The sequence below is a fragment of the Gopherus flavomarginatus genome, chromosome 5 (genome assembly GCF_025201925.1).
Source record: "Gopherus flavomarginatus isolate rGopFla2 chromosome 5, rGopFla2.mat.asm, whole genome shotgun sequence".
NCBI lineage: Eukaryota > Metazoa > Chordata > Testudines > Testudinidae > Gopherus > Gopherus flavomarginatus.
In genome coordinates, this window is record NC_066621.1 from 100,252,813 (window position 1) to 100,278,497 (window position 25,685).

The 25,685-nt window shown below is 43.1% G+C and overlaps 2 protein-coding genes across 7 annotated transcripts in view; both read left to right on the forward strand.

The window, feature by feature from the left end:
* The window catches only part of FSIP1 (fibrous sheath interacting protein 1), a 597,082-nt gene that overhangs the window by 101,246 nt on the left and 470,151 nt on the right, over window positions 1-25,685 (forward strand). The gene's annotated exons all lie outside the window — the stretch shown is intronic.
* On the forward strand, window positions 1,410-24,973 carry BMF (Bcl2 modifying factor). Of its 6 annotated transcripts, none has more exons than XM_050954893.1 (5): window positions 1,410-1,431; window positions 4,704-5,021; window positions 6,242-6,405; window positions 6,810-6,950; window positions 7,460-8,022. In XM_050954893.1, exons 2-4 carry the CDS (start codon window positions 4,709-4,711, stop codon window positions 6,915-6,917), a joined length of 585 nt encoding a protein of 194 aa, XP_050810850.1. In that variant the 5' UTR covers window positions 1,410-1,431; window positions 4,704-4,708; the 3' UTR covers window positions 6,918-6,950; window positions 7,460-8,022. The 6 variants fall into 6 exon arrangements, with proteins under 6 accessions (XP_050810850.1, XP_050810851.1, XP_050810849.1 ...); XM_050954894.1 differs by lacking the exons at window positions 1,410-1,431; window positions 7,460-8,022 and adding exons at window positions 1,772-1,848; window positions 23,272-23,350; XM_050954892.1 differs by lacking the exon at window positions 1,410-1,431 and adding an exon at window positions 1,772-1,848.

Sequence of the window (25,685 nt, forward strand, 5' to 3'; positions counted from 1 at the left end):
GGTGGCCGAAGCATGAAGGGGCATACAAATGTTTAGCATATCTGGCATGTAAATACCTTGCAATGCCCACTACAAAAGTGCCATGCAAATGCCTGTTCTCACTTTCTGGTGACATTGTAAATAAGAATAGGGCAACATTATTTACTGTAAATGTAAACATGCTTGTTGTGTTAGCGATTGGCTGAACAAGAAGTAGGATTAGGGTGACCAGATGTCCCGATTTTATAGGGACAGTCTTGATATTTGGAGCTTTTTCTTATACAGGCTCCTGTTACCCCCCGTCCTCTGTCCCGATTTTTCACACTTGCTGTCTGGTCACCCTAAGTAGGATTGAGTGGACTTGCAGGCTCTGAAGTTTTACATTGTTTTGTTTTTGAGTGCAGCTATGTAACAAAATCTACATTTGTAAGCTGCACTTTCACAACGAGATTGCACTTCAATACTTGTATGAGGTGAATTGAAAAATATTATTTCTTTTGTTTATCATTTTTACAGTGCAAATATTTGTAATACAAAATAATAGACACTGATTTGAATTACAACATAGAATACAATATGTATGAAAATGTACAAAAACATCCAACATTTCAGTTGGTATTGTATTGTTTAATAGTGCAATTAAAACTGATTATTTTTTTATCGCGATTAATTTTTTTAGTTAATCGCGTGAGTTAACTGCGATTAATCACCAACCCTAATATTTATGCCTCTTTCCATAGTGCTTTAACATCTGTGGATGATTGCAAGGTATTACCATTATTGTAGCAACCCTCCTAGCTTGATGTCATCCCCATATCTTATAAATTTACTCTCTGCTCCATTAGCCAAGTCATTAATGAAAAATAAGGAGTAGTACCTGACCTAGGACTGACCCTGATGGGGCCCCGCTAGATACACCCTCCCAGTTCCATAGGGATGGTCTTTCAACCACTGGTGCACCCCACTTTATAGTAGTTTTAACTAGACCACGTTTCCCTGCTTTCCTTATGAGCCCGTCATGAAGGACTGTGTCAAAGCCCTTACCATAAGCCTTCCTTGCCCTGCACCCCTCTGGCTAGCTGTAACACCAGACAGTCGACCAAGCCGGAGCCTCCCTTCGCCAGCCCTGCTGTGCATTGTGCGCTTTATGGGGGGCTGGGGATTTGCCCTCCCTCCCTTACTCTGGTTTACATGGAAGACTGCACATTAGCGCCTCTCCCTGCTGCTGCGGCAGCGCTGGGGGCGGGGCGCGCTCTTTCCGGATTGGCCGTACGTCATTGGGGGCGGGGCTCCTATCAGCTGTTTGGGGGATGCCAGGAAGCAAGTGTATTTTGGAAACAATGCGGCGCGGCTGTGCCTGAGGCTGCAGCTTGGGGACTCCTCGCTCCGCCCGGGCTCGGCGCCCGCGTCCCCCCGCGTGCGCCCGCCCGGCGGGGCCCTGCCCTGCCCCAGGTAAGTGTCAGCCGGGCCGGGTGCTCCTGCCAGCCGCGTCTCCACTGCGGGCATGGAGCGGAGCGCGCCCCAGCTCTGCCGCCGGAGGCGCTCCTGGGCGGGCCAGTCAGGAGGCCCCTTTGCACCCCGTGCTCCCCGGCTCTTGCCCTCCCCGGGGGCAGAGACCCCCGAACGCTCATGGCAGCGGCTCCGGAGCTGCTGCTGCAAGGGGGCTCAGTCCCGGCGGGCACTGACCTAACAGTCCGCCCCTGGTCCAGGCGGGCTTGGCTGGAAGGGCACCGTGGATCGAGAGCCTTAGGGCGGTGGGGAGAGAGCGAGCCTGTGGCAGCTTCTCTCTCTGGTGTCTCTTGGCTGGACTCGGGGCCGAAATCGAGCCATCCCGGTTGCAGCAGTTTATGCCATAGGGTCAGGAGTCAGGTAGGGACTGAGAAGGGTCGGGACCTGCAGTTAGATCCATGGGGTTTGCAGTTACCCGCCTAGAGCGAGTGTCTCCTGTTCTCCCTGGTCTTGGTCCTGGAGTGGAGACCCCGACCCTCATCAGCTCAGCATGGAGAACTCCGCTCTCTGCTCGTACCATTTAGTTCTAGTTCACTATGCTGAGTGACCCTCTCCCCCATCCAGGAAATGGCTTCCCCCGTCGGTATCAGGGAGATGTTTATATTGTCCCCAGCCGAGACTGGGTGACATCTGTTTCTCTCTGCTTTGTGAGCTAATGAACCCCAAACTAGCGAAGGGGAAGTCTTCTCGCCTGTTACTCTCGGACTATAAACTGGTAACTGGCAGAGTCATTAGACTGCCGGGAACTAAAGGGAAAAGATATTTATCATAAAATCATATATCTCTAAAGCAGTTCGTCCCCTGCCTTGAAGGGGCTCCCCACATCTTACCGTTGTTTTATATTCTTTCATTGTACTGGCTCTGCAGCTGAATTCTACTCCGGTAAAATAAGCCCCTCCTTCCACCAGAAAAAATATTTGCAGTATCCTCAGTTACTCCTAATCACCATGGTATCTGATTTACTTAAAATAAATAAAACTCCTCTTCTGAGTTTCCTCAACCTGATGCGATCACTTCCTTATAGTTAGATTCATGCAAGTAACTGTTGAAAAATACTTGTGCCTCTTTGGCAGTGAGCTAATTCAGTGTGTTGCTCACAGAGCAATTATTCAGGCACTTGCCAAAGGCAGAGACTTTAAAAATTGGTGATTTGCATAAATGTTAATGATCATAAAGAAACAAGTTAGTGCTAGCGTTATTCTAAAGCATATTGCTTTTTGGAAACGGTTACTTGAAGTGCCTGTCTAAGACAGTGCCTCCTACGTACAATGCTGAGTACATTTGTGATGCTAGAAATTATAGTAGTGTCCAATAGCCCAGATAATGTTTTCCACTATTGAATCTCTTCTGGGGTTTAAAGTTTCTATTTTAAATCCTGCTGGCCTCAAACATTGTATTTAAGTCCTCTGCACAGGTATAACTTTGCAGTACGTAATCCCACAAAGGGAAGGAAATGAAGGAAAGGAATGTGGTAGTCCTAAACTTAGACCAGCCAACTTTGTTTTGGGAAGCAGGCAGAGGCATGTGTATGTTGAACCTTCCCTCTGTTTTTCCTGTCTGCTCATCTTGAGAGTAGCCTCTGAACACTGTAATGTATAAGAATTCCACTGTCAGTGTGCTCAGGCTTTCTCAGATAGCAGGTTTTCTTGTTTCCTCAGGAGAATGCAATAGGCAGATTGAAGGTATGATACTCTATGCATATGTGCTCCCAAAGTCATAAACAACCCTAGCAAACTGATTTGTTTGATGCATCTCCCTTTGAGAGAGTCTATTTTTACCATTTTTGTTTTTGAAGGAGCTAGCAAACTTTATTTTGGGGTCATGAAGAAATTAAGTGGGTCTTTGGGTAGGTGATGCTCTGGACTTGTCAAACGTCTTGTTCTTCTCTAGGCCTCAGAACAAAGCATGAGCTCATCTTGGCCCACCAGAATAGGATGTGGACTAAGATTTCTGACTGTTCTGAAGCCCCTTTTGTTAAATGTTTGGCCTGCCTAGTAAACTTCCTGGCTTTGGGGTTTGTCACACTTAGCTTTTTGTACTAAATGTAGCTATAGCTCTAGCTATTTTAATGCTATTTGCAGTTGTAATCTCTTTTTGAGGGTGGAAAAAATATTCCTTCCCATCTCCTGTATCTTCTTTAGGACAATGGTGTCCCGAGTTCATATTTACATGGGAGGAGGTACATGTGGAGAACTGTGAGGGAAGTACAGGATAGATCATGTTAACAGTTGTCTTTTTATTTCCTTCAAGCCTAGGATTCCTTTTACTAGTCTGCCAGCCTGTTAAGTTTTGGTCAAAACCAGAGCAAAGGAGAGTGAAGAGTTGAATTTCACTTCCTTGTTGAAAACTAGGTGAAAATCCTGGGGATGGATCTCTTAGGACACTGTGTTCAAATGGGGTTAGATGCACAGATAACAGGAAGGGATTGCTGGATTCATTGGCCAAGCTGCTTCTCCTTATCCTGTGTTAGCAGGAGCTCTAAAAGAGTGGTTTTCATTTTCCCACCCTCTTTTGCCTGGTGTTAGGATATAACGGGGCTCAGGAATATACTTTGCCGTGTATAAAAGCCCAGCTTGAGATACTGACATGAGCAAATGCTAACTCCTGTAATTCTAGGGTGAACTAAAGGAAGGGTGTTGCTGGTAGATTCTGTAGTAGTGAGGGGTACATGGGGATGGTGGGGCTGCATGAGTTTTGGGCATTTGCGTGGTTGGTTTGCAGAGCAGGGAATGAAGTAACCAGGGGTTATGGAGTGTTTGGCAGAAAGCAGTGTGGACTGGTCGTATGGTTTGATGGCAAGTCTCTTCATAGCGTTTGGGTTACACCAATAGTAAATCAGAAGGCAAATATAAAAGATTCCCAAGTGAGTGTGTCTGGGATGGCTATGCAGGTTGGATTTGCTTTTTAAAACAATGTCCCTCTGTCTCACCATGACTATTCTTTTATTTGCGGGGGCAGGCGGGGGTGTCTTTAAGACTTCGAACCTCAGGTAGAGCCTTTTTAGCTTACAGAGCTATCTGTTCAAGGGCTGCAGAACTTGACCCACAAGGCCTTAATCATCAGCTTATTTCTGATCTTTTCAGGCCATGTAGACTGATTTTTTAGGAGGAAAGAGCTTGAGGAAATAGGGAGAACTGTGTGTTCCTGAATGGATTTGGAGGGGGAGTTATTCTGGTTGTATCTTAGCCATGTTCTCAAGTGTTCATTTGTTGCAGGAGCAATGGATCCCCCCAACTACCTGGAAGACGACTATTCCAGCCTGGATGGGCTGGACGATGATGTGTTTCACTCTGACTTTGGACTCACAGGTCAGCCTGGTGAGATGACCCCTCCTGGCATTTTCACACAGAACAAATCCTACAGCTGTCTCCTGGGGAGGTTTCAACTGTTCCCCCTCACACACTGCTGTGGTCCAGGTATCAGGCATGCTGAGCAGCAGGACAAGGCAACCCAAACACTCAGTCCATCCTCTTCCACTCAGGATGTCATGTTGCCATGTGGAGTCACTGAAGAGCCCCAGAGACTCTTCTATGGTAAGAGAACTCCAGAATCACTAGCTTTGCAGAAGGGAAAACTGCCCCTCTAGTGCTTCCGCTCTGCCCCCCGACCCCTCCACTGGACAAGAGAGGGTTACTTATTCTGCTGCTATTGTGCTACACCTCGAAGAAAGACAGCTCTCTCTGCTTCTCACCCTTGCCTACTCACTGCAGGAGCTGTCCCTTTGCTCTCTGCTTCTGCCATCCTTTAAACACCAGCTCCTTTCCCTCCCAACTCCATTATAGGGTAGTTGAAGTTATTGCTAGACACTTACAGCAGCACTTAAAACTGAGACCCTCCTGTAGGCTTCAGAGGGTGATCGAGTGCTTCCCTCACCCCAGTGCACATGCTGCTGATTTGCCTGCAAAGAGTTAAACCTTCCCTTTCTCCAGGCCACCCAGGTGAATCTTCACATATGGATGGGACTGCATGAATATTGTCAGGGCAGAGCCAGTAAACACAGAGGTTCAAATGTTGTGGATCTTTTGTTGGGCTCTTTGCTGAAAAAAAAGTTGTCAGATAAATAACATGAATAAGCAGCTTTGCAGTGGTAAAGTGGTAATTGGCCTGAATTTCTGTTAAAGCTGAATTAGAGACATGAATCATTGCTCACTTACTTTTCAGGTTTTAAAAAAAAAAGCCACAGATACCCCCTCCTGCCCCCCCCAAACTTTGAGTCAAATTCTGCCTTTGGATTCTCACATGTGGCACCTGTTATAATGAAGAGCAGTGCATGTGTACCCTAAGATGAAACTTGGTCCTAAATGCTGAGCAGTTGTGAGTGAAGCCTGATTTGGAAGCTGCAGCAAGGGTTATGCCAGGAGATTATTGACAGAGACATAGGAAGGACATAGGTTCTCATAAGTGTAAGACTGTCATTCCAGATAAAATCCCATCGTTGACTGAACTATAAACAAGCCTGATCCATGTGTGAGAGCTTTCCCTATCTCAGTGTGGTTTCTTTCTTTCAGGTCACTCGGTTATGGGAGGAACATAATACACTCTGCTGGATCAATGTAAATCTACTTAAAACTCTGAGTGAATGTTTTACTGAATACTTAGCGTGATTAGTCATTGTTTAGGCTGCAGAAACTGGACTTTAGCCTGAGTCAGAAGTTTGCAATTACACAGGTTTTCCTTCAGATATGAGAAGAGGAACAAGTCTTTATGCTGGGAGACTGAGCCATTGAGTCTTCTCATCTCTAATGTCTTGCAGGGAATGCTGGGTACCGTTTACATGTCCCCCCAGTTGGCTTTGCATTGAATCCGCACCTCCAAGAGGAGCCTCGGGAAGGTCAACGGGAAGCACTTGCTGAGGTTCAGATTGCACGGAAGTTACAGTGCATTGCAGACCAGTTCCACAGGCTCCACATACAGAGGGTAGGCGCTCTTTCTGAGGGGAGAAGGGGATTTGGTTATCCAGGTATGGTATCCAGCAGCCTCCGGCTCAGCTGATCCTTCACCTCACATCTCTGTGTAGTCATTGTCTATGCTGAATACACACTTGCGCCACTCTGTTGTGGCTAGGTTCTGCACTGTGAGCCAATTCTAATTTGGTGTCTGTCATATTTTAGCTAACTTCCACCCAGCAAAAGGCAACTGTATGACACCATTCCACCCTGCCTTCTAATCTCTGAGAGAAGAGAACTAGAAGTCCCTGATCAACCAGGGTTTAGAATTGGCATATCCAAAGTGCAGCCCAGTGCTGCCCTCCTCTTTGATGGGGTGGTAGCTAGCAGAGTGCACAGGCTCTAACGTGCAATACCTCACTGTGATTTGAGCAGACTTCCACTCAGATCAAGGAGTGCTACATGCTGGGACCTGTAGCTGCTGATGCCCTCCTGTGGGCTTCAGAGGGCGAATGCTTCCCTCACCTCAGTGGAGTCATTTAAAGATGAATGCTGCTTTCATCTTACTCAAGTTAGGTGAGGTACTTAGCTCCTGGAGAGTTGCTGGGATGGCTCTCGGTTGGGCAAATTTTGGGTGCACTTAACTTATGGAGATGTTCTCTTCTCATCACCCAGCAGCAGAATTATTAAGGGAATGTTCTAGAAATGTGAAAATGTTGATGAAATCTGAAAATTGGCTGTCTGGACTGTGGGATGTCATTCTGACATTAGAAATACCATATCACAAGTTATTTTTGTGACTTGTTTGTTTATTCCTGCTCTGCCCCCCTCCGCCCCCCCTCAAATGGCACACTCTTCCTAGCTGTCCCTGTCTCACTGTAGCTAAGCTTCTTACAGCAAAGGGAAGAGTAACAATCTTTGCTGTCGGGAGTCCTGAAGGGAAGCAGTGGAACTGGTTGTAACTTGACCCTTTCCATCTGGGGAGTGTAGCTATCCGATGCCTTTGTCAGGGAAATGCGTCCAAGAATGCCCCCCTCAAAAAAAAATTAGAAAATCTTGGTTTGTTTCCTCCCCTCTTCCCCCAGGAAAGAAGTGTGTGCTGCTATGGCACTGAGAGAGCCGTATGACTGACTGCAGTGCAGGACAGGCCCGGGGACTGACTGAGCCAGGAGAATAGAATTGAATTGCATGTCAGCCAAGCATGTGGGAGAGTTAGTAAACAAAAGCATCCGCCTGCACTACCAGCTCCTGCAGCCAGCCAAGGAGGAGCTCCTGTGTCTGTTTGAACTGGAAGGACAGTCAGTTGAAAAGGAGGGGGAGCTGTTCAACCATTTAAAAAACAAAACCAAAAACAGGTGTGAAAAATCTCAGCCAGTGGTTCTGCAGGACTTGATGTTGGGATGGGTATTGGCATTTAGAACTGCTCAGAGATTCTTTTTCTTGGGAGGGAGGTAGTACTGAGCCCTTGTGTTAATGTGGAGCTGTACCTTAGGACGCTAAAACTCTGGTCCATCTGTGCCAATGCATTCTCTTCCCTACTGACCCTGCATGGAGGACTTCCTTTGGCTGTTGGCACAATCCACAAAAACAGTCCTGTGCTCTTCTGTGCCTGCTGTTTAAAGGGCAGTCAGTGCCTAGAAACACATGAATTGGCAGCAGAAGGGGCAATCTCTGAGAAAGGAAACCTGAGCTGCCATTTGTCGGTAAAGCTTCTATTTTGCTATGAAGCTAACCCCAAAACTGGATGCCCCATTTCAACAACTCAGAGTCTTGGTCACAGACCATGATTCCAGGGTTATAACAGGAAACATTTAGAATGTCATAGTCATAGTCACCCACCACACCTCCTGAACACCTGAAACAAAAAATAGGACTAAGCCAATGGGACATTCCTCCAACAGATATGAATGTCTGGTGGATCCTGACCTGGCAAAATATGTGCCAGTTGCTGCACTAGTATATAGGAAAAATGTCCAGTGCTGGAGTTACTTGTCCTGTTAGCTGTTTGGCATATTCAGGCTTTTTATTCCGTAATTTGATGGAGTGATATATTTAAATGCATCTTCATCCCCAGTACGGAGTTAGAACAATGATGTAATCTTATGTAGCACTTCATAGTTTTATTCTTCAAAGTGCTTATGAAATGTGGGCTACTATAGAAAATATTTCTACATGCAGGCTTTGCTACTTAGAATTGCTATGGTCAGTCCATGGTTCTGCAGGGCCCTTTTCAAACTATGCACAAGAGGCCTTTAGTTCTCTCCTCACTCTTGCGTGCCCATAGTGCCCTCCATCTGTTTGAGGCTCAATACCTTCTGGTAATCTCCCCTCTTGCCCCCAAGGGCCCCACCACATATCAAGAAGCCAGGAGGTGGAGCTAAAACAGAACTTTCTGTGTTTGGGAGAGACTTGGAGAACTCTCCTTTAGGCTTTTGTGGGTAGATTCCACATAAGTGGGAAATGTGGGATGTTGCTGTGATTGGTAGTATGGGTGCACGCATATATGCTGTGCAGCGCGTGTGTGAGCACCTAAGTCACTTAAACCTGAGTGTTACTTGCTACGATAACTCAATGGAACACTTCAGCAATTTCCCACTGAAAAGGCACTTACTGAACAAGCTGCAATTTTGTGGGGGCCAGTTTTGGTCCATCCCTCCCTTATCCCTTAAAACCAACGTTGGCTACTGTGCACAACTGTAAGATCATGTCACAGAAGGTAAAATTGTCTCTTTAAGAGTAAAGACCTAGTAGCCCAGGACAGTTCTGGGCTTTAATCCAAGTGGAGCCACTGACTTGCTACATGTCCTCAGAAAAGTTTCTTGACCTCTTTGTGCTCCAATCAAGTCAGCTGGAAGATTGGGTTAAAAAAAAGCAGAACCTCAATGAGAACCAGATGCGGAATCAGAGCTGAGCTATCGTGGGTAAATAAGTACATTACAACCAACAACAAAGCCCCCTTCAAACACATCAGCAATCCCACAGTTGATTTAGGTGTGCTGACCATTTTCAGAAAACAACAGGATTAGCAGTAGAAATTTTACTACCCTATGTGGAAATTCCCCATGTGCTTAAGCGAATTGTCTTGATGTAATTGTGTGGAATTAAAGGGTGATTGGCCTGAGAATTGGCCCTGCGTATGAAATGTTTAGGACTAGATCCACACTGGTTGTGGGCAGGTCTCTGGAAATGAGCCCATTCCAGTAAAATTAAAAACAGCAAAACAAATTCTTCCTCCTGAAAACTTTCCACTTGAAAGTGAAACTTGTCATGTTTCGCATATGTTTTTTCTTATACAAATGCATCAGCTGAAGCCTCCCTTGAAACATTTTGGATCATCCATCCACTAGGGAGTCTGTGGTCTAAGACCCTCCAGTTTAGGCTGTCGGTGCAGAACATTGTCCAAGTTTTATCCATCCCTTTCTGCATCACAGTTGCTCCTGTGTCTAGCGATTTTTTTTAACTATAAACATTTTTAATCAAAAATCCTAATATGTCAAAACTGAAACTGTTCTGGATCATTTTCAACAAATTTCCCATTTGGGGAATTTTTTTCAAAAGTTACCAAATTGTCAAAACATTTTATTTTAACACTTTCAAAATGAAAAGGCCCATTTTTGGTTCAAAACTACTTTTTGTTAGAAATATAATATATAGTATAAAAAAGCATGAAATTAATTTTTTTAATGTTATCAAAATCCTTCAAAATATTTTGATCTGTTTTTTGGCGGGGGGGTTGGGGAGTGTTTTGTTTTACCAACATTGGAGACTTTGACTTTGTCTTGATTTGGGATGGGGGAAATTTTAGACATGTCAAAATTCTCTTAGGATGGGAAAACCCTTTCCTGCTCTGTTCTAATTACCAATGAAGCAGTGAGTGGAGGGTAAGAAGAGGCCTAGCTGTGGGAACATTGAGTGTTCTACATAAGTAGCTGCAGCAAAGGTTTAGTTTGGGATAAAAAGAGCCTAAGGGGGTGTCCTGGGGAACTCTGGAATAGCAGTGGGATTGCAACCTAAACATATGGTGCTTCCCCTATAGTAAAGGATCCAATGAAATAGTGCAGGACACCTCAAATGATGTGGGATGTATTTCAGAAAGTGGAGGAGGTAACCCGGGGATAGCCATTTTAGAGTTGATTCTGGCCAGCTGAGAGGAATTGGTTGCAAATCTGAAGCAAGAAGGCAGTTTAAGTAATGTGATCATGAAATGATAGACTTTATGATTCTAAAAAAAGGCAGAAGTGAGAGCTGGAGAATTAGGACAATAGACTTGGAAAAAGCAGACTTTAACAAACTCAAAGAACTTTTAAGTAAAGTCCCATGGAAAGAAAATCTAAGGGATAAAGGAGTTCTTGAGAGCTGGTAGTTTCTCAAGGAGACAATATTAAATGCACAGCTGCCAACTATTCTGATGCAAAGGAAAGATAGGAAGAAGAGAAAGAGGCCAACATGGTTCCATCAGGAGATCTTTAATGTTTCCAAAAAGTGAAGACACAAAAGAATTGCTAAGGAGGAGTACAAAAGAATAGCACAAGCATGTAGGGACAAAATGAGTTACACCTGGCAAGGGACATGAAGGCCTGGTCTACACAAGATAAGTCGGTCTAAGTTGTGGAACTTCAGCTACAAAAATTGCATAGCTGAAGTTGACATACTTAGAGCTACTTACTGCGAGGTCTTCACTGTGGTAGGTTGACTGCTGCCACTTCCCTGTCAACTCCACCTCTACTACTCGTGATAAATCGACCCCTGCTGGATCAGTCACACCAGAGGTAAGAGTAGATATGCCCTTAAGAGGCTCTCTTATTGCCTTTAAATACATTAGGAGAAAGAAAAAGATGAAGGAAAGTGTAGGTCCTCTACTTGCTGAGGAAGGAAAGTTGTTAATTGATGACATCAGGAAGGCTGAGATGTTTAATATCTATTTTGCCACAATCTTTACTAAAAAGGTGAATGGTGACCAGATACGCAATACAGTATTAACAACAAGGGGGAAGGAATGCAAGCCAAAATAGGGATAACAGGTTAAATAAGCTAATGTATTGAAGTTGGCAGACCCTGATAAAAGTCACCATAGGATACTTAAGGAAATAGCTGGAACAATCTCAGAACTAACATCTCTTAGTCTATAAGGTGCCAGATCCAGACGAACATGGCTACCCCTCTGATACAGAATGCTAATTGTTACCTTTGGGAATTCATGGAGGATGGATGAGGTCCCAGAGGACTAGAGAGGGATAAACATAGTACCTATCTTTTTAAATAGGGGACCAAAGAGTGCCTGGGGATTTATAGAGTAGTCAGCCTAATTTGATGCCTGGAAAGATACTGGACAAATTATTAAACAATCAGCTGCTAAGCACTTGGAGGATAATAAGTTTAAAAGGAATAGCCAACAGGGATTTGGCAAGAACAAATCATCCTGAACCAATATAAGTTCTTTCTTTGACAGAGTTACTGATCTAATGGATGGAGGGAGCAGTAGACATGATAAATTTTCATTTTTAGTAAGGTTTTTGACACAGTCATACATGGCATCCTCATAAGCAAACTAGGGAAATGCAGTCTATATTAAATTAATATAAGGTGGGTGTATAACAGGTTGATAGACCCCATACTCTGAGTAGTTATCAATAGTTTGCTGTCAGACTGGAATGAAATATCTAGTAGAGTTCTGCAAGGGTCAGTCCTGAGTCTGGGACTAGAAAATATTTTCATTAATGACTTGGATAATGGAGTGGAGAGTGTGCTTATAAAATATACAGATGACACAAAGCTGGTTGCATACACTTTGGAGGATAGGATTAGAATTTAAAATGACCTTGACAAATGAGGGAATTGGTCTTAAATCAACTGGCTAGGTGGTAGTACTGCTGTAAAGGATCTGGGGGCTATAGTGGATAAACTGAATGGGTCAGCTATGTGATGCAGTTGTGAAAAAGGTTAATATTTTGGAATGTATTAGCAGTGTCATATGTAAGACACAGTTGGTAAATCTGCTCTATTCAGCACTGCTGAGGCCTCTGCTGGAGAACTATGTCCAATTCTAGGTGCCACACTTTAGGAAAGATGTGGAAAAATTGGAGAGAGTCCAGAGGAGAGCCCAAAAAAAAAATCAGAAAAGGTTTGAAGAGCCTGACCCATGAGGAAAGGCTGAAAAAACCCTAACATATTTAGTCTTGAGAAAAGAAGACTGAGCAAGGACTTGATAACATATTTGAAGACTTAAGAACTATTACGAAGAGGATGTGATCAATTGTTTTCTGTGTCTGCTGAAGGTAAGACAAGGAGAAAGGAGTTTAATCTGCTGCAAGGGAGATTTAGATTACATAATAGGAAAAACTGTCTAACTACAAGAGTAGTTAAGATCTGAAACAGGCTTCCAAGGGAAGTCGTAGAATCCCCTTCACTGGAACTTTTTAAGAACAGGTTGGACAAATACCTGTCAGGAATGGTCTAGAAGATTTACTTGGTCGTGCTTCAGTGCAAGAGGCTGGAGTTGATGACCTGTCAAGATCCCTACCAGCCCTACATTTCTATGATTCTATAACCAGTGCAGGACACCTCAAATGATGTGGGATGAATTGCACTCGCTTTGCCTACAGTCTTGTTTTCTGATAAATAACTTACAACACTTTTTGTGCTACCATAGGACCCCAAGGCACTTGATAAACTGCAGTGCATCCCTTTAAGAGTCATTGAGGACAATGGTCACCAGTAACTCAGTACTTTTCAGCCATTACCACATTGTGGCATCTGAGATACTGCAGTTATTTCTTACTCTAAAAGTAGCAATATCCCATTTTACAAATGAGGAAACTAAGAAACAGAGGTTGTGACTTGCCCAAGGTGGCAGAATGACAGAGGAGCAGACCACTGAATAGGGCCCAAGAGCTCTGAGTCCAGGCCCTTGCTCTGACTGCTAGATCCCATTGAGATCTCTCTAGGAATTGGGGGGATGTTTGGGTTGATTAATGGGGGGTGGTATTTATGCGAGCACATATTTGTGTCAATGAAACTCTCTGGTGGAGAGACAAAGTGGGAAACTCAAACTGTAAATTCCTCCTTGCTGCTGAATAATACCCCATTAACTCTTTTTAATATTTTAGTAACTACTCTTGTCACTGGCAAAGGGAACTTGGTTTATTTACAAACAAACATTTTCTTTACTCTGCTGTGTGCTGTCCCTTTAAAGCCGCAGGGCTGCTTTTATTCACCCTGATTAGGCTGTGTGATGTAATGCAACCCTGTGATGAAAGGGAGCTGCACCTCTGGCAGCACAATGAAAAGTCTCTGGAGCCGACAGCCTCCCCTTGCAGGAGGGCTTGCAACTTCCAGGTTCAGAGAGTATGCGTGAGAGATGGGTCAGTTCAGCAGTGTTTGCTCTGTGGCCAGCTCTGTTTATATCACTCTCTATATTTAGCCTCTGAGTCATCAGAACTGCTGACAAGAAGCTGAACTACCCACAGTCTCCAGTGCTGCACCTGATTGCTTGCCTTTGTGTGTTTCCAGTGGAGTAGGGGGGGTGTTGCTCTGTTCAAAGTTCCATTTCAGTCTCCTCGGGTATTTTCTTGCAGTAGATCTGAAAGATTTACATTTACCTCCTCTTCTACTTAATGTCAATATCTAGAAATAGGGAGACTAGTCCTGCCCACTCTACCCAGTGGCTTCATCAGATAAAGAAACTCCTTTGTAACCACCCTTTGTGAAGAAGGGATCTGTATAAAACAAAGGCCAGGAGGACTCTGATGCATATGCAGTAGAATGGATTATGAACAAGGTAAACCTAGAAAACAGAGCTCTAGTAGCTAATTGTTAATGTATGGGTTAAACCAAACTTCTCCTGATGCCAGCACCATGTCTCCAAATGGGAGGTTTAGTTTTTCACCCCAAATCAATTAAAATTTTTATTCTAATCTTTTAGTAAGTTTCGTACTAGACCAATTAGAAAATCTGCCTCCACTTTGACTGAAATTCTCAGGTAAGAGTGCTCTGCTGATGTGGAGAGCAAAGGCAGATAGGGCAGGCAGAACCCCACATGCTAGATTGGGACAGTTCATCAGAGAAGAGAAATGTTCCTACATCTTCTAGGGTTCAATTTGAGGAGGATGAGGTGGGAGTGTCAGTCCTTAGCTGGTCAGGGAAGGAGCTTAGGGAGGGGTTGGTGTTTTGGACCCCTGCAACTGATTTAGAGTAAATTGTAAAGGAATCCTGCCCTAGTCCATATAAATGATGACTGTGACTTAGGGTTATAGGCATAAAGCAGCAGCACATGGAAAGATCCCATGAGTCTTGAGGAGCCTTTATTCTCCCTCCACCCTGAATAGAAAACACAACTAAATAACCTTGCCAGGTTGCACAGGATAGGAAGCACTGTGGCCTGGGAAAGTACTGGCCAGCAGTTGCTCTTTCCAGGTTGAAAGTCAGTTGGTTGTTGCCATGGTGTTTGTTGCCTTCCACTTCCTGTAGGCTCAGCTCAAAGAGGAAGGCACAAGTAAATGGTGGTGGTTGTTCTGAGTTAGAAAAACTTCAAGAAGTGATTCACCTGCCAAACCTTCCCCCAAGCCAGAGAATGTGTCTTTTTTAATAAAGGTAGTTACTTGCCACTTCTGGCATCCCCTTTATGGTGAGCGTCAGTGTTATTCCTTCCACTGCTCCTGCAGCTGGGGGTCTCTTCAACTCATTTCCATGTGTCTCCCCCATCGCTGCATTCTGAACCCCCACATTTTTAGTGGCTTTCTCTAGATGTTGACTAACTGGCTTCTAATTTGTGCATCATAAGAACCAGATTGTGCTTGTGACTACTTCTCTCTCTTCCACATGATGGTGCCATGATGACCATTATAGGAAGGATCTATCTTGCCTTCCTTTCAGAAATGTTATATTAATTTAGATGGAGTAAGTGGCCCAAATGTGTTAACATGACCCAGTCACTGTCCAATGTTAAACAGTGTTGAACAAAGTTGGGGCTTGATATACAGAGACCTCGGCCTGCTTAGTACCATGGTGAACAAACCATTAAAAATCATCTTTAACCTTTTATTAAAGATAAATAGGTAAAACAATTGAAGCATCTGAAATTAGATAAGGCTTTATTTTAACAACCTCCCTTTTTTGCCCACCATTAACTGGAGAGAGTTTTTAGAAGGAAAAACCCTGACCGTCTTAGATCAGTGGTTCTCAACCTTTTTTCTTTTGCAGACCCCTTTGGAAATTTGCTATGGAGGTGTGGATCCCTTTGGAAACCTATTGTCTGTATGTATAGTTGAATTCTGTTGTCACTCTTCAGTCTCTTTTGCGGGCTACTTAGGCATAGTCTGCAGACCTCCAGCAGTTGGGGGACCACAGGTTGAGAACCAGTTTTAGATGGTATGTATCTAAGATGGTAATAACTGCCCTTGGGGGAGCAGGGGGATGAGAAGTAGTGAGTTGAGATAGTAACTAAAACAGCTCCAGCCTGCTGCTAAAGTCCAGTCCCAGGTGGTGGTTGGGATTCAGCTAGAGCTGGTAGAGGTGGTGATGTTATCTGAGTTCCTCTCCGGCTTGGTCTGGTCAGTACACTTCTCAGGATCAGGGTGAAGACGACCTGGGTGTGGTGGGCGTGGCAGCCATAACGATGAAGCTCACTCCTGTAGCCTTTATCTGTTCTTCCTTATTTCTCCCACAAAGTGTCTTTCTTCAAGGGTATGTCTACACTACCCGCTGATCATCAATCTATTGGGGATCGATTTATCGTGTCTATAAAATCGGTCCCCAATCGCTCTGCCGTCAACTCTGGAACTCCATCGTGGTGAGAGGCGGAAGCGGAGTCGACGGGGGAGCGGCAGCAATCGACTTACCACCGTCCTCATGGCCAAGTAAATCGACCTAAGATGTACCAACTTCAGCTATGCTATTTGCATAGTTGAAGTTGCGTATCTTAGGTCGACTCTTTCCCACCCCCAGTGTAGACTTAGCCCAAGGAACCAAAAAAGAAGCGATGGGTGAAATAGCCCATCCCCTCATTATTTTGTCGACCTGTTAGGTCTCATATCTGACATGCCAGTTTTGGCTTATTAATTTCTGGATTCACATTTTCTTGTTTCCCAAAGGTGATTTTAACACACTCCTTGAGTTAGATTATAACCCTTTTGGTTTAGATTGTCTTCCTGTCTCTCCTTCATACCTTTTTCCCATCAACATTTAGTATTATAGGTTATTATGACATCTTATGAACTGTTACATACTTGTTACAGTTGAGCTCATAATTAGAGTAAATTTGCAGGTTGTAAAAATTACAGTAAATTTGCAATTATCACAACACAGTCCTATTCTGAGTGTGGCAGCAAGAGAATGGAGCTCCTTCTAAATCAGACCATTTTCTCTCTCCCACTATTTTTACTTTTTTTGCAGGTGTATTATTCCCTAGTCATTAGGAACCTATGAGGTTGTAATGTGACTTCCTTTGTCCCCTCCCTTTTCTTCCTTTTCCAGCTGGGACATCATCCATGATGTCTGTTGCCTTGGGGAGTCTTACTAAACTCAAATCTGTTTTGTAGTAGCACAAATGTGCCTCTAGCCACCTGGAATGAAATGTAGCTTTCAGCAGTGAGTCAACAACTGCTCCTTGGTTGCAAGTGTATTTTTGTTTCTTTGCAAGAAGTAGCAACCTTTTGCCAAGATTTGTATTACTAGTTAAAAAGAGACTAATACCCCTAGACGCACATCCACTGATGTTCCTGTTCAACAGTGTTGCCACTTACAGCCAAATCTTGGTCCCACTGACTTCAACAAAAGTTTGGCCGCTGACTGTTGGGAACAGAACTTGGTCCTTGAAGAACCGCATGGGGTAAGAATTGTGAAGCAAAGCAGAGCGCAACTGACACCCATGCTGTGAACAAAGGTACATTGTCTTACACAAAAGGTACCACCAATAGTACCGTGAATATATACACTCTCTATATAGAAATGTATGTGTGACAGTTTGTTTTGTATGGAGGGACTCCACAGCTGCTGCTCTAGCATGAATAAAACAAACTTCTTCCAGCAATCAGCTACCTGTGATTCTGAGAGCTGCATCCAAAGTGATGCATTTTATCTTTAACTGTGTATCTCATCTCCTGAAATCATCTTGAGCCACAGATTTGAATCCAAGGGCAAAGTATGAATAAAAGTGGTTTGACGCACGAACTGGGATGCTGATTGGTTGGAGATATAGATATAGAGATCTATATAAAAATGTGCTATACAGCAACAGTCAGCTAACAAACCTAAATTCCATTCCCAGAACCGTGCTCGTATCAGCCAGGATGTCTCTACATAAACAAGTTAATAAAGAACATAAGAGCCATGATGAGAGGGAGGAAGTGTGCCAAAAATGGAATAGGGACAAGAATTGGCAACAGATGTTTTCGATAATCAATATTCCTACTGGGTGTTGCACAACATATACAATAAATGATAGGTCTGTCTCTCTCTCTCTCTCTCCTATTTATATATATGTGTATAGCACACTTTTCTTGTAGAATTACCTTTCTTGTGACTTACTGAAACATCCATGGTAACAGCTTGGACAGAGTCTCGTAAGGATACCCTTCTCAAAAGGCTGCAGCTACAACAGGAAGCTGTTTCATGTGCCTCAAACTTTGTGTGTCACTTGCTGACTTACTCTAGTTTATAACTCTCGTCTGCTTTAGTCACAGGCTAGTTCCCTTCTAGAGTCATTAGCAATTTATATTTCCCTAATATTTTCTCCCAGAGTAAGATTACGAAATGAATTACTTTTGGCAGGGATATTGTGGGCTAGAATCAGCCTTGGGAAGAATATAAATCTGCACCACGAGGTAGTGATGGGTAAATTTCAAGGCTGTGTGACTTTGATACTTGACTGAGCCTCTTGTGTCTGAGAAATCCAACTGGAAATCTCATGAACTGGCTCTCGTGATATTTCTGGTCCTTTCTGGCAGGCAAGCAGTCCCTTGGAAAAAAATCCTCTCTTGTGATATTTGAGTATTTTGCTCCCAGTCCTGGCAGAAGCATGTTACTTGAACTTACTTACTGAAACTTCCAAGAAGGTCCTACTCAGGTTTGGATAAGTTTTTTTTTCCTGAACTGGCTTTTCCATTCTTACTGCTGAGATTATCTGCCATCTTTCCTCCATCTCTCTTGTCTCACATTAAAATGGTACCATTGATTTTTATCTGACATACCTCTTGTCACTGAAGAAGTGCTGTTCTTGAATCTGACTAAATAGGAAAATATAAAGAGGCAGTGAGGTCTAGAGCAGGGGTAGGCAACCTATGGCACGTGTGCCGAAGGCGGCACGTGAGCTGATTTTCAATGGCACTCACACTGCCCGGATCCTGGCCACTAGTCTGAGGGGCTCTGCATTTTAATTTAATTTTAAATGAAGCTTCTTAAACATTTTAAAAACCTTATTTACTTTACATACGACAATCGTTTAGTTATATATTATAGACTTATAGAAAGAGACCTTCTAAAAACATTAAAATGTATTACTGGCACGCGAAACCTTAAATTAGAGTGAATAAGTGAAGACTTGGCACACCACTTCTGAAAGGTTGCTGACCCCTGGTCTAGAGCATGGGGACTCTAAAGACCTGGGTTCTATTCCTAGCTTTGCTGCTGGCATGCTGGGTGACTGACGTTGGGCAAGTCACTTTACCTCTCTGTACCTTAATTTCCCCATGTGTGAATTGGGAATAATGATACCAACCTTCTTCGTAACACACTGAGATCTGCTGATGAAAAGCTTGGTGGCTTTACTGTATTGTATTTTAAAGCCGGAGGTAGCTGGCAGTGGTATTAAAAGTGACCATCAAAATAAGAGAACAGGGGAGTGCAGGAACTAAGTGTGTGCCCTTTTTTGCTGCTTTGACATATAAAGAAGGCTTGAGAGGTTTTTTTTGTTAATTTAATACAGGGTTTTTTTGCACATTACCTACTCTGATTTTCCCCCCACCTTTGTTTTGCACAAAGATGACTTTTTTCAAGTGTTTAACTCAAACGGGTATCAACTAAAACAAATACAGAACAGAGTCTGGATAAAATAACTTCCTTGCTCAATCAGGTTTCACTTTAGTACTTGTGATGTCAGATTCCACTAGCTCTCCAGCTGTCCAGTGCGTCTTCCAAGGTAGAAAAGGCCTGAATTTCTGATGTATAAAAAGTAAGTAGAAAAAGCCATTTTTTGGTGGGAGGAAATAATTCCAGACTTCCTTTGTCCATCATAATAAAGCACAAACACATTTTGAAGTTTGCTTATTGAGCTTTGAGAGAGTGTGAAGATAAACATTTAGAAACATAATATATTGCATAAGAAACTCAAACAAAACTCAAGGCAACCTCCTATCTGAAATAGGGCAGCAGTGTGGTATTTGGTTTTAGATGTATGCTAACCATTTGCACCCATGTAAATGTATAGCAGTATAAATTTGCATGCACTTCAAACTAGTACATCTCTTCCCCTGCATGCCCCAAAATAAGCACTTTGACAAATGTCATTTGAGTAGATGGGAAAAGAGTGCCACCAGTGAAACTGCTGTGTGTTTCAGATTAATTTTTAAGACAACTTAAGGCCGTTGTGATGACGTGCAGTCTATACAGTTTTATAAACAATAATAAGTGAATATAATGTAACTGAGACATGCTTCATGCAAAAGTCTCTCTTGTAAGGTATCATTACAAAGCTTATAACCTACTGAGTGTGATCATCCTGTTTGTATAAATGTACCACTCTTGTATCTGAAACTAGAAATATTAAATATAACTCTGAGGGCCTATTGTAATTATGTAAAGTGTGGGCCATTAATTAGTGGTTTGGAATCTTGATGACTCCCATTAACTAGGACCATTGTCTGCAAATGGCTGTGTTTTACCTGTAAGTCTTCCTGCATAGGTGTGTGCTGGCAAGTGGGTAATGAACTCTTGCAATGAAATGTGAGCATGTCACCTGAACTGGAATCCATCTTTAACCTGGTGTCTTTCCACTGAGAAGGACAGGGTGGGAACTCACAGAGGGACACAAGGATTCCCGCCTTATGCAAAAGATATATAAAGGGATGGAAGAGAACAAAGAGAGAGAGAAGGGCCATCATGAAGAATCCCCTAGCTATCACCTGAGCTGGAACAAGAGCTGTACCAGGGGAAAGAATTGTGTTCAGTCTGAGGGGAAAAAAACTTACTGAAGCATCTCTGAGGGTGAGATTATCTGTATGTCTAATCAAACTGAATAGATTTGCACATTTTATTTAATTTTGCTTGGTGACTTACTTTGTTCTGTCTGTTATTACTTGGAACCACTTAAATCCTACTTTCTGTATTTATTAATTAACCCAGAGTATGTATTAATACCTGGAGGAGCAAACAACTGTGCATATCTCTCTATCAGTGTTAGAGGGTGAACAGTTTGACTTTACCCTGCATAAATTTTTTGCAGGATAAAACAGATTTATTTGGGTTTAGACCCCATTGGGAGTTGGACATATGAGTGCTAAAGATAAGCACACTTCTGTGAGCTATTTTCAGGTAAACCTGCAGCTTTGGGGCAAGTAATGCAGACCTTGGATCTGTGTTGGAGCAGACGGGAGTGTCTGGCTCAGAACGACAGGGTGCTGGAGTCCTGAGCTGGCAGGGAAAACAGGAGCAGAGGTAGTCTTGGCACATCAGTTGACAGCTCCCAAGGTGGTTTCTGTGATCTAACCCGTCACAGCCATCTCTTACATTTCTCTCCAGATTTCTTAAAAGACCAGCCTATTTGTTTGGTCACAAATACAATGAAGTAATAAATCTTGTTGAACATGTGAAATCTGCCTGTATTTCCTTTGGAGCACCTTTAGTGTTTGCACCAGCTCTTTCCCCTAGTTTGCTAAGTGGTGGAGATGGGGAAAATCTATTGCACCTTCATATACACCACAGTATGCTTACGGCAGGCTACTCTGAAGACCTTATTTATCAGGCATTTGTGTTGGTGGTCTCGAATGAGTTGGTGAAAACATGTTTTCTGGATATGCTGTCAGTCTTGGTTGCACATGCATGTCAGAATAGGTTCTGAAATGTGGCTTGGGATAGGGGAAGGAAGAGAGTGAGAGATCTCCAAAGTGTCTGACAAAAAGGCATGCAAGGCTGGTTATAAGAATAGAGGGAAACCAAAAGCACCTGCCTCCTTAGAAGCATTTTAAGGGTTCATTATTACACTAATCCAACCAGAGTTGCATGGTGGGAATGGTTCTCACCTATGAATGTAACCACACTCTGGGACAGGTTGCTTGGGGGTATTAAACTTGGGGCTCTTTGGAACAAACGAAGTCAGGCTCCCGAATGGCTGTCGTGGGCCACGCTCTGAACAGAAAGACATTAGTGCATTGTCATTAGAACAGTGTGAACCCTCCGAAATCTGCGGACACATTTAAGTCTTGTGGAGAAGAAGAAAATATTGAACGAACTGCTGCTACATTAGTGAATACAGTGCATGTCCTTTCCAAGGCCTAATTTGAGTGCATTTGAGGTTCATGTTGCACCTTTTTGTGTAGTTCTAGTTTCTGGAAAGCATGAGCACAACATAAAGAGTTTATTGGAATGTTTTGGATATTTCTCTTGAAACAATTCTAGTATGTAAACTACAGCTAAGGTGTTCTCTTTTTCCAGCTCATGATTATGTGGGTCTGCCCTGTTGGACTAATCTAAGTTGAAACACCTTGTTCATATAGCATGCTGCAGTACTCTGTAATGCTCTCATGTGCTAACATGAAGTCATTGTAAACCAGCCTTCTATTCCTTGTCTGCTGGGGATTTTTTTTTTTTAAAATGGTCACTAGCCTGGCTTTACAAATAGGGAATTCTGGATGAGAAAACAAGAACTGGCTTTTTAATTGAGGGTTGGTTAGGGATGTGAAACAATATCTCAGATTGTGCAATGTAAAGAGAAACCCACCTGTTTGTATGAGATGCCATTAAAGAACAAGAAGGCCGGGGGGGGGGGGGCAGTGCATAATGGAGAACGCTTTCACAGAGGTGATTACATATAACAAAAGAGGGGACAGCATTCCTTCCCAAAAGCAGCATTATGTGGTCTGATGTCCCCCTAAAACTTAACTTCCAAACTTTTCATTACTTGACAGTGGGACCTGAAATAACCTCTTGCTTTTTTCTCTTTGTTTCTTTCTTTCTTTTCTCTTTTCTCTCCTTTTTTTCTTTTTTCTTTTTTTGGGGGTAAGTATGTTCTTGCTTAAGGTTTAATTGGCTCCAGTCGGTAGGAAAGGGCTCCAAGGCTGATTATTTATGGCTTACTGTCAAAAGTAGCTATAAAAAGGGCAGTATTATCTTGGAGATGCTGGGAAGGAAAATGTAATGGGGGGAGGGAGTGGGGGAGTGTGTGTGCGCACGAGTGTTTTCTTGTACTGGATGAAATCAGAGTTTTGCTGCCTCAGCAGTGTGGTTTAAATTGAAGATTAACCCATTGACCTTCACGGTGTCAAATCACTTACAGATGGATCACCAGTTACTTTTTTTTTCACTTTTGGGGTGAAGAAGGGGGGTAACTTTTTTTTTTTTAAGAAAGTTGTTTGTTCATGCAGCTGGGGCTTTTGAGAGCTCAGAAGCCAATCTGATTAAAAACAGCACTTGGCTAAACTCTGCAAAATCCTGCAAGCAGCAAAAAGGTTTAATCCTCTTGTGCACAATGCATAAGGGTCTGCTATTTTTTTTTAATGTTATAGCTGTAATTATTTCTGGAGAACTTATCATTCTCCCCACCCCCTGCCTCTTTTTTTTCCTCTTGTCGTGCTGATGGGATTAAAGTGTCTGCTCTTGAAAAGTAACTGAGTTTTTATTGGAAAAGATAAGTGGTATGTTACAATTGTAAAATATAAATAACCTTGTTTCAATCATTCTCCTTTTACAGCATCAGCAGAACAGAAATCAAGTGTGGTGGCAGATCCTTCTCTTTATACATAACTTGGCCTTAAATGTGGAGGTGAACAGGAACCACGTAGGTCAGAGGTGAAACTCCTCCACCTGTTCCAGGTCACATCCAGTCTACAGGGAGCACTGAACAAACACTGGTCTAGGGGAGAGAGACATGCACGCCGCCGGCCGGATGTGAGGACTCTGTCAAACTTTTACTCATCTTCTCAAGCTTTTTTTTTTTTTTTTCCCCCTCCCCATTCCGCCCCCAAGGACTCTTCTTTACTGCTTCTTGCCTGATGAGGCTGGGAGCTATTGTCCAACACTGTTGAAGGAAAGTCTTAGAATTTGGATGTGTTTGGTAAAGCTTGCTGCTGATTCCCCAAATCAGTAACCTCTATGCAAGTGAGGCAAGTAGTAGATGAACAGGTTCCTCTGCTCTGTGTTGTTGAGTATTTTTTATTTTATTTTAATTGATAGAATGCAGCGTTTTGTAATTTTGGCTGCTGGTTAATGGTGGTGTCTAGGACTGATGGCTCTAAGTGTACTTTGGGCTACTTCCAAATTAGAGACACTTGACTCCTCTAAGGGATAACTTTTTGAAAAAATGTTCTTTTTAGAAACAATTACACTTAAGTAGCTCATGTACAGCAGCAGGTGAGTCACTGATTATTTCCCTGAATTTTATTACCAGGGAAACTTGTAAAAATCTAGTTTTGTTTAATGACTTAATTGGCCCAAGTTGGACATCGTTCACATGAAGTCGCTCTTTGTCATTGCCACTAATAGATAGAATTGTTTCTGTTAGAAGAAGAGTCTTCAGAATCTTTCATAAGATGTTGGTGACTCTTCAGGATCTTTGTGCAAAGGGCTGTTTGGTCCTGTACACTATATACTGTCCCCATAAACCAGGATGGAGCTGTTAAAGGTGGAATATAATCTAAGCATCATTCTTCTGGAATTGTTAATCTGTATATTTTTGTTAGTGCTTTGGTGGATTTTTTTTCCCTCCTCCTTATCATATGCGCTGTTAAGAAGATTCAGATCCCAAGCATCTGATATGTTTGCTTCGTGATTTGACTAGGAGATTAGTTAGTAATTACTTTGAATCCCGACACTGCAGGTTTGTACAAGTAATCGCTCTATTATTCTAATGAGTAATACTGGAAGTGATATTAGTGTACACTGACAACAGAAATACTACTTGGAGTGATAGCTCATTGTCATTGACTTGTGACTGTTGTGGTGTTTTTAAATCTGTTTGGCTGCCAGTCTTGGAACAGGGATGGGGAACTACCTACCCCAAAAACTTGGGTTTCGTTTGTTTATGAAGTGTGAAATACTAAGGGAAAAGGATATAGCCTCTGCTTTCCACAGACTGTTTCCATACTTGCCCAGAGCTAATTCTAAATCACAAATTATAAAACTAACACTAGGAAAAATCTTTCTGGACACTTGCCCTTCAGTCCTGCTACAGCTGTCAACACAGAGGGGTTCTGGAGCTCCTGGTCTGCTCTGAAGCCTAATGAACAGTAAAGAATCACTGTATTGGAAGAGGAGTTTTCTTGCACATTCTCCTTCCCCTCCACTTCCCCCCTTTTCTTGCCCTTCTTTAAGTCTGTTTCCATCTCTGATATTTGTAATGACCCAATTCCCATACCCTCAGTAACCCCATTAAAGTGCCTGGTAATGATTTGTAGCACACATTTGTATTTGGATGCTTCCCCTCTATTTCTCAATCCCATCTCTTGACTGGCATTCTTCTTTTTCAAGGCAAGAGTTGTCTAGCTCCCTCCAAATCAGCTCCCGGGACCCTCTCAGTTTACACAGTTCTGCTGCGATCTTTCAATACAAAAGGGGTTCCTCACGCAAACTGACTTTTTTTCTCCCCTTAGCTAAAGCTACATTATGCAGAGTAATGTGTTCCTCTGGGATGGTCAGGAGTTCAGAACAATGATTCTTAAGTTAGCTTTGTTTCTTTTTAGTTAAGCACGTGCACTATGGAGTTATTCAGTGGGATGTAAGTGGTACCTGTCATTGATTACTTTGTAGCGGTACTGGAAGCTGCTACTTATTACTGAAATACCTTCAATGGCTCTGCAAAACAGAGTCACTTAGGGTGTGTGGTGATTGGAGAATGGGGTTTAAATAGGAAGCAGGCCTGAGGGGTGGGGTAAGCACAAACTGGATTGAGGGGCACGAGCCCTTGGAATCTAAAGCTTGGGGAGAGCCCACTTAGAACTGAAGGCGTAGCGTAGGTAGCAGGTGGAGTCCCCCTTTGGGAAAGTAAGTGCCTGGCTCCATCCCTTCCGCCTGCAGCTGGGGCTCCGAGACCCCATCGTCCCGCCCCCTGTGGCTAGAGCCACAAGCTCCCCGCCCAGAGAAGCCTCAAGCGTGCACACACACCCCTTG